This window comes from Capsicum annuum, chromosome 11 (assembly GCF_002878395.1).
Source record: "Capsicum annuum cultivar UCD-10X-F1 chromosome 11, UCD10Xv1.1, whole genome shotgun sequence".
NCBI lineage: Eukaryota > Viridiplantae > Streptophyta > Magnoliopsida > Solanales > Solanaceae > Capsicum > Capsicum annuum.
The window spans coordinates 121,742,083-121,754,588 of NC_061121.1; the positions used below are offsets into that span (position 1 = coordinate 121,742,083).

Here is a 12,506-nt window from a genome sequence, read left to right on the forward strand (position 1 = left end):
AAGCTGTTGTGCAATATATATTGTTCTTGTACCATCTGAGAAAGAATTACAAAGTTTAACTGCTTAGCTTACTGTGTTACTTAATTGGGCCTTTGTGAAGACACTGGACATATCCTTCTGTTTTGAATTAGAATTAGGATAAGTGGAAAAGGAAAAGGAAGACGAGTAGCTTAATATATTGATGAAATCAAAAACAGAAATATGAGCATTAACCCATCTATTAGAAGTTTTAAGGCTTTGTAGTTTTACTGCTTTGCATATCTTCTATCTGCAACCTCTTTTGCATCTATTCGATCTGCAGTATTTGCCTTATGGTAATTGTGAGAAATATAGGTGAAGAATATTATTGAATTTTTGTAACTACATTATTACATTAAGATCCTATTTAAAGACATTCCAATTCTTTTCCTAATCGGACATTATATTACAATTTTTTTTCAAGTAGGATTCGATATGCTATTCCTATTCCTACTCATATTCTAACACTCCCCCTCATGCTAGTGCATAGAAGACATATGTACCAAACTTGTTATGGATGTAATTAATACAAGGATCAATAAGGGACTTAGTAAAGATATCTGCAAGAAAACTGGTTAGGACTGCTCTGGACGTCTGGGAGACCTTAGTTGAACAGGAATAAATTGAAAAATTGGTCACTAAAGTAGTAAACGTTGTTGGAAAGTCGATCTGTTGCTGGAAAATTGCCGAAAATCGGTATAAAATATATGGGTCATCTCGAAATCAAGAGATGAGTAGATCTTGAACAAGAAAGTTATCGAAAAACTGGCTAGAACATGCTCACGCTCTGGATTATTAGATTTGATGGCTGAAAAATGGTTACATCTGAGAAAAGATTATATGGGTAGGGTCAGAATAGCGGCATGACCCTACTAGAAAAGAGAACTTATATGGGTAGGGTCGAAATGACGGCACGACTCTACGGAAACAACATCCCCAGTTAGTGGCGGATCCAGCTCATAGTGAGGGGGTTCATCTGACCCCCTTCGGCGGAAAGTTATACTATGTATACAAGCTTAAAATTATTTTTCATGTATATATAGTTAACGCTAAACCCCCTTCGACTATTCCGATAGGCTGTTTCCTACAGGCATAGACCCCTGGCCCAGGACAAAAAGACAATAAATAAAGTCGTAATAAAACATGAAATAAGATGAAATAACAAAAATAAGACACGCTCAGAGTAATAATATACACTATATAATCGAAAGCACACATCTCACCCAAATCCTCCTAACTAGAAACTCCAACCAACCTACGTGCAAAGCCCTACGATGTTATGATCTCAATTCTCAAAAGCTAAAAAGAAGTAATCACAATATTTTTGAGACAATTTTCTGTTATTATATTGATTGATATTGAATGAGGATTACAGCTAATGGAAACTAAAGGATAACTGAAAATATGAAAAACTATCTACAGCTCACCGAGGACATGACCCTAGATAGGAAGGTCTGGAGGACGCGAATTAGGGCAGAAGACTAGGGCCGGTTTGGGTCGCTAGTGTAGGGAATTACTTGGTGGGGGTTTTATTCTTGTTATGATTCCGTGTTCCATGTTTTATTACGAATCTGTGTGCTTTCATCTGTTTTCTAATACTTATGGGTGCCGTATTTATGTTATGTAATCTAGTTCTGTGCTTTACTATGAGTTTGTGTGGTATCTCGTGACTTGAGCCGGGGGTCTATCGGAAACAGCCTTTCTACTTCTTTAGAGGTAGAGGTATGGACTGCGTACATCTTACCCCCCAGACCCCACTAGGTGGGAATACACTGGGTTTGTTGTTATGTTATCTACTTGACTCCATAGATAAGCTTGTTACCTATAGAATGGAATAGAATAGAATATAATAGAATAGAATCACATTAGAGGATAGAAGAGAGACGAGAGGATTCAGAAAAGGAGGGAATTTGGATTATACCAGTTATGTCATAATACTATGCCCAATGAGTTTGTTAGGCTTTATAACAGGATTCGGCCAGGTTGCTGCATCTGAGCCCTCGGAGCTCATTTTTAACTGAATTCTGATCGTGGCCGTTGATTTTAGTGTTAGTTATTTCCCTCGCTGTCTTTCTAGTTTCGAACTCAAGTGGTTGCATTCATTTTATTTCCATTTCTCAGGTCATTACATACCCTTTCTTTTCAAATAATCCTTGACCTCAAGGATGAGCTAAAAATCTGAAATTTAGAACACCCCACTTGTTGAAGAACACCAAGTCCTCAAGGGTGTTATCCTGAAGAGGAAACAACCAGGATGGAATGAGAATTGATGTGAAGGACCACCAAATGAAATACCAATGCTTCCTGGATCAAATGGAAACCCGTAATCCTCAAGAATATACACGGAAGTCACATAGAGAAAATGTAAAAAGGCTATAATTCTATCATCTATGACTGCTATTTGAGAACCATAAGTAGCTTTCTTTATGCGTATCATCTTCTCTTTAGGACCATAGAGCCAATAACATGTAACCTGGGAGCTACCTTCTGCAGATGACTAATATCTGAAGTAGGCAGTTCAAGCACTTTATAAAAGCTCAATGAAGATGCAACTATTTTTGGAGGATCAAAATTATTGCTAGAGAAGAAATTAGAGTCTCTCCAAGGCAAGCTAACCCCGGGGTCATATGGGAACTTTAAGGACCCATTGTTACTCACAAATCGAACATGACCTCCTTCCACGTAAAGAATAACAATTTTTTTGTCCAATATAGCAAGGAAATCCCTTGTCAGATCTGGTTGATCAAGCGCTAAGAAACTTGTTTGCACTGTGTTCTCCCATCCTTCTTGATTAGAAGATAAATCCAAGTCATAACTCGAATGATGTAACCTTATAGCTCCTCAAATATCTACAAACAAATTGTTGAACACAATATTTGGAGGATCCTTCAATTTTTCACGGAATACCATGTCAGTCGAGAGCCATATCCTACTCGAATGACTTCCATTGTATTCCATTTTGTGTAAGCCATGACTAAGCAATGTATCCTGAGAACTTGGCTGAAGAAGTTCAAAGTCATCATCCAAAGGCAAAAATGCTGCAAGACAAGAAGCTAAGTATTTCAATTTTAGAAAGTGAGGCTTCCTTTCACATTGTCTTGAGCCCTTAGTTCCTTGCCCGGTGTCAAATGTCCCTAACTTAACTTCAGTTTTGGTTGACCAATTCACTAGTAATTCTCTTCGAGTAGTCTGTAACCATGTAGCTTTGCCATCTTCAAGTCTACGCCAGAAGTTATGAGCACATGAGTACATTGCAACAAGAAGGATAAAATCAAATAACCAAGAATGACATAAACTTCTAGCGATGACTGAATCCCTTCTTTGAGAAGCTTTCCCGATTGTACACCTTTCAATTGACCAATTGTGTTCAAACAAATCAATTGCGGTTACCTTTTTAGAGTCATCAAGCAAGGTTAATTGCAAAATTGATCCCCAAAGTAACATAATCTCCTTCCTGGATGATGTTGTTATGTCAAAGGATAGGCCCCCTATACCACTATAACCTGACTCTGATACTAATTGTTATGATCTCAATTCTTAAAAGCTAAAAAGGAGTAATCACAATATTTTTGGGACAATTGTTTGATATTATATTGACTGATTGAATGAGGATTACAACTAATGGAAACTAAAGGATAACTGAAAATATGAAAAACTATCTACTCGACTCCATAGATGAGCTTGTAACCTGTAGAATAGAATAGAATAGAATCATATTAGAGGATAGAAGAGAGATGAGAGGATTCAGAAAATGAGGGAATTTGGATTATACCAGTTATGTCATAATACTCTGCCCAACGAGTTTGTTAGGCTTTATAACAAAACTCGTCCAGCTGGCTACATCTGAGCTCTCGGAGCTCATTAACTGAATTCTGATCGTGGCCGTTGATTTTAGTGTTAGTTATTTCTCTCGCTGTCTTTCTAGTTTCGAACTCAAGTGTCTGCATTCATTTTATTTCCATTTCTCAGGTCATTACATACGACTACTAGCTTGGCTGTACCAAGGCACTCATATCTACCGGCTACGACTCACCCTCACCCACACGCACTAGCCCTCCAATCTAATTCTGATTCTCCACACCTTCCTATCTAGGGCCATGTCCTCAGTAAGCTGTGACTGTAACTTTTCCATGTCATATTGTAAAAGAGAAATTATGCGGTTAGGGTCGGAATGACGGTACGACCCTACCGACAAAGAGAAATTATATGGGTAGGGCTGGACTGACAACACAATCCTACTGAAAAAGAGAAATTATTTGTGTGGCATCAAAATGACGGCACGACCCTACCAACAAAGAGAAATTATATGGATAGGGTCGGAATGACGGTACAATCCTACTGAAAAATAGATTATTTGTGTAAGGTCGGAATGATGGCACGACCCTACTGAAAAAAAAGAAATTATATGGGTAGGGTCAGAATGATGGCACGACCCTACGCAAATCAAATTTGAGGAGTCACCAAAAAGACGCACGAAACTATGTAAATCAGATCCGAGGAGGCACTGGAAAAATGCACTGTGCTACGCAAATCAAATATGAGAAAATAGTTATCGGAATGATACACGGTGACCCAACTTTTGCTAACATAATCATTAATCGAGCGGGCGGCATATATGGATTATAGCCGCCCGCCGACAGCGGAAGCCCTTTGATTCCTTACCAAGATCGTAGAAGCTCTGATACCATGTGAGAGTATAGGTGAAGAATATTATTGAATTGTTGTAACTAATTATTATATTAAGATCCTATTTATAGACACTACATCTCATTTCTTTTCCTAATAGGACACTACGTTACAATCCTTTTCCAAGTAGGATTCTATATGTTATTCCTACTCCTATTCATATTTTAGCAGTAATTAAGATTTGTGTTACAGAAACATGAGACTTTGTGCCGAAACCACTTCAAGGAAGGAATGTTCTCCTGATTAACTGCTAATTGGCTTCATTTTCCAGGGTACATGAAAAAATGCGTGCAGTGGAAACTCGGGAAGGAGCCTCATTTGGTGCCCTTTTTGGGTCTGCTCTTCTTCTTGGAATAATTTCCAGAAGAAGAGTTTATTATGAAGCGTTTGAGTATGAAAAAGAAAGAAATGCTGGAAGTATATTGCCTTTTGGATACTTGGCGAAAACGGTTGCTGCAGCATTTAATACTGTGTGTTCAATAGAGGTATTTTGATTCTCAGAAATTGTTTTGGATCATAACATGAATGTTCTTGTATCAAATTTATTCACTATCTACTGATAAAAGTTCTGGCAACTACTTTCTATAAGAACCTCATTGTTTTCGTAGTGGTATACGCTATTGGCTTTGAAAGGTAAGGAAGCTAGTTGGAGAGGTTCCCCTGTTAGGATATGGAGATGGAATGGCTATCTGATTCATGTGAGTGAGATTTTTGAGGACTGTACCATACTATGCTGATTTTTCTGTCTATTTTGTGATGTTGTGTACCTGTTTACTGACATTAACTGTGTCTTTTCAGTATACACTTACTGGGGATGAAGGCCCTGCTCTTCTCCTCGTGCATGGTTTTGGTGCTCTATGGAGCCATTATCGTGACAATATAGATAATATTGCGGAAGGTGGAAATCGAGTCTGGGCGATGACTCTCCTGGGGTTTGGTGAATCAGAAAAACCAAATATTGTTTATACTGAAGTTGTGTGGGCAAAATTGCTTAGAGATTTCATAATTGAAGTAGTTAGAGAACCTGTCCATCTTGTTGGAAACTCAATTGGCGGTATGTACCGATACCTTAAGCTCCTATGAAGTCATCATCCTAAGATAAGTGATGGAAAACAACAATGAGTGGGCAAAAACAAAGACACACTAGTTTTCACTAATTTTTGCATCTTTTGTTGTGAGTTTGCTATTTTCTCCATTTTTTTTTAATTAATTAGTCTTCTCGTTGATTGTGCTCCTTCGCTTAACCAGGCTATATTGCCGCCATTGTCACTTGTCTTTGGCCTGCTTTGGCAAAGTCGGTGATCCTTTTGAACAGTGCTGGCATTGTTGTTCCTGGATATTCTGGTGCATGCCGTTCTGATGTAAGAAATGTTAACCCACGTTTTACCAACTTAAATAAGCAATTTTGTAGTTGGACGTATCCACTTTTCATGGTCATATGTTATTAAAGATGATGTGTTACTATACAATCAATTCATCGATCTAATCATTACAAACTTTCTTCTTAATGTTCAACCGAACTTTTAGATGAAAAGTTCATGGATAATTGAGGTAGTTGTGTGTTTTAGGTTAGGGAAACTTCAGGAGCAGCCTGGCTAGGTGCTCGGTTCCTTTCACTGTTCTTGCGCTTGAATCTTAGGAACACATTGAAAAGTTGCTATCCAATCGTAAGTGTGCTTTAGATTCTGTCGTCACGTGTCTTTGTTTTCTTTGATATACTGGTTAGCCTCAGCTTTTGTTTTCCCAGAGAAGTGATCGTGCAGACAAATGGCTTATCCAGGAGATGCTGCGAGCAGTATCCTTGTCGATACATATCTGTGATCTTTAACCTGTGACAGCTCAAGTATTCCACACTACACTTGACTCTACACATTTACAGAGCTTAACCTCTGTCCAGGTATTACGGTAGTCATCCGTGGTTCAGAGCCTTATGTGAATTTTCCAAGTGCCACAACAATTGTATTGCCAATAATTATCATATCACAAATTATGATGTACTTGCCTTGACAAATCGACAGTCTTATGACCCTGGTGTAGTGGTGGTCTTAGAAAGTATTTTCAGCTTTGATCTTTCTGTCCCTCTTAATTATCTTTTGCAAGGATTTGAGAAGAGAGTACTTGTACTACAGGTAATACATTCTATAATATTCTATTGCATGAGCCTTGTTTATCATTTCCCTTGTTTTTTTAATGCTTAGCATGTTGTATTGTCAATTCTGTTAGGGAATGAAAGATCCACTTTGTGACTCACGTTCGAGGTTAGCCATGCTGAGAGAGCACTCTGAAGGAATCGTAATCAGGGAGTTAAATGCTGGTATTTCATGGAAAGCTTTATTTTTCTGTTTCCTCGGCACTTGCAATAAGTGTGTGTTTGGTATGACGGAAACTTCTCATGTTTTATTGGCTTAAATGTTTTTCCAAATGAACTTATTTTCCTCAAATTTAAGGCTTCCCTTAAAGGAAAACATTTATCAAAACTCTCTTTCAACCTCACAACCCAACTTTTCACCATACCAGAGTCTCGGGTATTGATTCCCAACACTAATCTGTGATTTGACTCTCGATCCTGTTTCTCGATTCTTGACACGGGACCCGACTCCTGACCGCAACTCAAGACACAACTCTCAACCCCGACACCCGACTCCCAATACGAGACCTGACTCTCAAACCTGATCCAAGACACAGGATTCGGGATCCGATCTCGACTCGAGACCCAACTCTCAAACCCGACCTGGGTCCAGACTCCTGAACTCAACTCGGTACTTGTGCCTTGACCCGACCGTCGGGTTTCAGGTCGTGGTCGTGTGGTGTCATTAATATTTGCCTAGATTATACGTAGATGCTTTTGGGACAATTTTTTCTTCTTACTAACCAAACACTAGAAAACAAGTATCATACCCACTAATTTCTTGGAAAACATTTCCTTTCATACCAAACACACCCTAAGGCCCCATTTGGCCATGAGAAATATTCGCTTTTTTCGATTTTTTTTTCAGTTTATTCAAAAAATGTTGAAGATCTCTAAATACAATTTTATGTTATATTTGGAAAGTGAAAATAAGTCTTAACCTGATTTCACTTTTTTCCGACTCCAACTTCACCTTTATATTTTGCATTTTGTCATGTTGCACTATTGATATTTCAAGCCATTATGACAAGAAACTAGAGAAAATGAACTCTATCATTCAGGAATAGGTAGTGACACTTGAAGCCCGTTTGGATAAGATTAAAAAAATAGCTTTTCAGCTTAAGTGATTAAACGCTTAAAATAAGTGCTTATAAATTAAGCAGATAAGTGTTTGGATAGAAGTGCTGAAACTGGAAAAAAGTTGTTGATACGTTTTGGTAAACAAGTGATGTTAAGCACTTTTTTGTTGTAAAATGACTTAAATGTCCATAAAGTTGTTAACACCATAAATAAGGTGAATTATTTATAATTTTTAATTTTAAAATAAAGTTTTTGAACAAACCTCCGATTAATGATGGATTTGATGAAAATAAAGAAGAAAGATGAAGAGGAAATTGAAGGGAAGAGATGAAGCGAAGCAGCAGAGAGAAAAAGAAAAAAAAATTATATATTTAAGGGCTACAAGTTTAGGATATTATTGGAATTGGAGGAAAATATAAGGGATAAAAAGGTAAATGTTTTGGTCAAACCTAAAAGAATTTTAATGTAAAAAGCAAAAAGCTGGGGGTACCCAGCTTCTCACTTTTTGATTCTTTTAATCAGTTTTTAGCTTTTTTTAAGCACTTTTTAGTTTTACCGAACACCTTAAAAAGCTAAAAAAGAGATTAAAAGCTGGTTTGACCAGATTTTAATCCTATCCAAACGGGCTCTTGAAATGAAGTGCTTACAACTAGCTCAAAAAGGTAGAGACCAATTTATTAAAAAAATTGGCTTAAATGTTTTGAAAATATTTTTTAAATGAACTTATTTTCCTCAAATTTAATGAAAATGACTTCCTTTCAGAAAGTAGGAAAACATTTTTCAAAACTTCCTTTTAACCTCAACACACTTTTCACTGTAACCCGAGTTTCGGATATCGATTCCCTACACTAACTCGAGATTCAACTCCTAATCCAGACTCTCGATTCTCGAAACGTGACCCGACTCTTGATCGTCATTTTAGACACAACTTCCAACCTTGACATGCGAGTCCCAACTCGAGACCCGACTCTCAAACTTGATCCTAGACGCAAGATTCAAGATTCGACTTCGACTCGAGCCCCGATTCGGTCCGGACTCCTGAACTCGACTCTGGACCTGGGACTCGACTCGGCCCGGCCTTGAACACAGTCCAAGAACAACTCCTGACTCTAACTCGGGATCTAACCTTGAGACGTGATCAAGGTTCGATCTTGACCCACTCCCGACCTTCGACTCCAACTTTGACTTCGACCTAGACCCGATTCCATCTCCTTGCCCCAACCCACACTTATGTCTTGGGTTGAAAGTCGTGGTCAGGTCTCGGGTGGGGAGTCGGGGTCGGTTTATGGGTCAAGAGTCGGGGTCTAGTTTCTATTTGAGTGTCGGGGTCAGTTCTCGATCGAGAGTCATGGTGGATTATTGGTGTCGTGTTAGGTGTCAGGAGTCGCGTTTGGTCCCAAGTCGAGAGTTGAGGTCAGGTCCCAAGTCGCAAGTCGGGAGTTGGGGTTAGGGTCAGGTCTCGGGTAGGGAGTTGGGCTTGGGGTCAGGTCCTGAGTCAGGGTTGGGTCTCGTGTCGGGAGTCAGGAGTTGGGGTAGGGTCTTGAGTCAAGAATGGGGAGTCGAGGTCGGATCTGGAGTCGAGTTTGGGTTCAGGTCTGGTCGTGGATGAGGTGTTGGGGTTTGGTCTTGGGTCGGGTGTCGGTATCGGGTCCGGGTTTGGGAGATGGGATCAAGTCTTGGATCGATAGTCAAGGTAGGTTCTTGGGTCAAGGTTGGGTCAGGGTGAGGAGTCGAGGTTGGGTCCCGGGTCGGTGGTCGGGGTTGGGCTAAGAATCCCATATCAGGAGTCGGGTGTGGTGTCATTAGTATTTTCCTAGATTAAACCTAAATGCTTTTGGGACAATTTTTTCTTCTTACTAACCAAACACTAGAAAACGAGTGTGAAACCCACTTATTTTCCAAGAAACATTTTCCTTCACGCCAAACACGCCCTAAGCCCCCATTTGGCCATGAGACATATTCACTTTCTTCGGAATGTTTTTTCACTTTATTCAAAAAATGTTAAACTCTAAATACTACTTCACGTTGTATTTGAAAAAGTGTGTTAAGTCTCAACCTGTTTTCACTTTCTTCAAACTCTTTTTCTTTTATAGATGCTCTCTGTACCCTGCTTTGAGTAAAATTTTGAAAAAAACCTTTTCCCAACAGCAACTTCACCTTTATATTAGAAGGGTCTATAAAAAGTTTTTCGAGGAAAGATATGGCCAAACACAATTCCAACTCTGACTCCAACTCCAACTCCAACTCCATTTTTTTTTTAATTTCATGGCCAAACGCCTACTAATCTATTTGTGTTTTGTCATGTTAAACTGTTAATATTTCAGGCCATTGCCCACATGATGAGAAACCAGAGGAAATCAACTCTATCATTCAGGAATGGGTAGTGACACTTGAAAGTGAAGTGCTTACAACTAGCTCAAAAAGGTAAAAACCCATGTATTAAATAGCAGTACAAGTACTGTTTCCATTTCCATTACGCCAATCTGTCTGTAATTAAGTGCTAATACATCCACAAATCTGCATGTATAATTTTTTAAGAGGTTCAATATGCAGATTGGGTTTGGATTGCTGAATGAGAATTTTGTAGCTTGTCATTCTGATGAGTAATTACTATATTACTTTTAATGAAAGGACCAAGTATACCCTTGTACTATCAAAAATAGTCTAGACATATCACTCGTCTGAGTTTGGATTTAAATATGCCCTTCTCATTATATGTTTAGTCCAAATATGCCCTACTATACTTTAATGCAAATTTACCCTTATTTTTAACAAATGGATATGATGGGCTTAGAAATAAATAACTGGCCCTGTTCACTTTACAAACCCATCCCTGACACAAATATTGATATAGAAATTAATGTCTATTTGCTTAAGTATGTGAGAGCCAATTTTGGCGGGAAGGTTTAATTTCCCATTTCCTTTTATTTCATTTTCAGCACATTTCACGTGAGCTAACTGGCAGTATAAAAGCTCAATCAAACACTGGTATTGCACTATGATGAATGATAATACAGTCTGCTAGTTTCTCCCTAAACTTCTTTCCTCATCTTTACTCTTTTCTCTTGTTCTTCCCTTTTATCTATTCTTGTTTCTTCTCTGCTCTTCGATACCAATAATTTAGTATCAATTGGCATTAGAGCCACGACAATTCCATGTCCCTCCGAAAGTCTGCTGAGTTAATTGCTAATGGCCAAGCTCCAAATCTACATGAGCAGTACAAGGATTTGGCAGCGGAACAATTGGATCAATGAATCCTAATTGAGCAAAAGCATCAAGAGATGCGAGCTGATATAGATTGGATGCATGCAGAGCTTATCCAAAAGCTTATCTCACTCAAATAGTCAGTTGATGATTTGCACTTAGATTCGCAGTCAAACGACACTGCTTCTTCCTTCATCAGAGAATAGTCAGTTATGTTCACGGCGTCACATATTTTTGCTTAGTGCTGTCAAATTTAGAAGTATCCTTGCTTTTGAAACTCTTGACGACCCCAAGGGCATTTGGCATCAATTTTTGTTTGATCCTGGTTCCCATTTGCTCATGGTTACCAGTAGTAATCCCTTGCTTGAATGTTCCAAAAATTGTTTCAGAACACAAAGCAGCAAAATTAATTGAAAGACCAGTTCACTTAAATGATATTCCTTGGACTATTGCAAGTTCCTGCTCTATGAAGGCCTTAGGAGAGGAAAGAGCATCGGAGTGTGTGTTTTTGAAAATTCCAGCTAATGTTAAGAAGTTGCTCTGTGTAGATATTGAAATAAGACATGTTGCTGGGACGAAGTTCTAAGGTCACTTTGCCACATGTTGCTTGTGGATTTTGTGCCGCAGATTCGGGTAAAAAGGCTATTTGATGATGTTTCCATGATAGAAGTCGCTGGATTCACTCTTATCTTGGGGAGATAAAGCCAAACATGTCCTATGCAGGATAGCATTGATTGCACACGAGTTTAATGTGGTTCCAAATTCCAATGGCATCCTGCTTCACATGGCCTATTGTTTCTGCTCTTCAAGAAGCTAGTTTGGACTTCTTCTGTGGCTTAAAACATTCTTTTACGACTACAACTCCACCATTTGATTTAGTGAGCTATAGAGCTTTAATTGCTCTTATTGTTGTGCCCCAAAACCAAAAATATCTACACACTACAACTGCAACGACACACTTTATAATCGTTTCTGTACCTGGGGTTTTGTTGACAATGGAAGGTTCTCTGCATTTTATTAGAACTATTTCAGCAATTATTCCAGGGGAAAACAACTTATGTGATTATGCAGTACTCCACATTAACCAATGGTTATAAGGAGGTCGCGATTAGTTGGATTAATGCCTCTTGATACTATTGAAGTGGCAGAATGTTAATTTGGCATGGCTCCTTCATAACATAGCTCGCTTGGTATTCCTGCAGTTCTTTTATACACAATTCAAATCCACAAAAATGCACTCAGAAATAAGGAAAATTAGATGGCAGCCACGTTTGATTGTCATGTGTAGTACCCCATATTTTTGGATCTCGTTTGATCCAGGCGGCTCCTTCATAAAAAGGTTCTATTACGGCAGCACTATTTTGATGTTTCTAACAGCAAATGCTTATGA

General features: G+C 38.6%; 1 protein-coding gene across 8 annotated transcripts in view; it reads left to right on the forward strand.

Annotated features, from left to right (window-relative positions):
• The window catches only part of LOC107847439, a 27,846-nt gene extending 15,679 nt beyond the window's left edge, over positions 1-12,167 (forward strand). The window contains exons 6-15 of one of the 8 annotated variants that reach the window (XM_016691674.2): positions 4,976-5,189; positions 5,313-5,402; positions 5,503-5,758; positions 5,953-6,065; positions 6,273-6,371; positions 6,452-6,499; positions 6,723-6,833; positions 6,928-7,018; positions 10,237-10,336; positions 11,131-11,652. In XM_016691674.2, coding sequence (XP_016547160.1) covers positions 4,976-5,189; positions 5,313-5,402; positions 5,503-5,758; positions 5,953-6,065; positions 6,273-6,371; positions 6,452-6,499; positions 6,723-6,833; positions 6,928-7,018; positions 10,237-10,336; positions 11,131-11,173 — 1,165 coding nt within the window. In that variant the 3' untranslated portion in view covers positions 11,174-11,652. The other 7 variants (XM_047398927.1, XM_047398930.1, XM_047398929.1 and 4 more) reach the window with 7 other exon arrangements.
• The last annotated feature ends 339 nt before the right edge of the window (positions 12,168-12,506 follow it).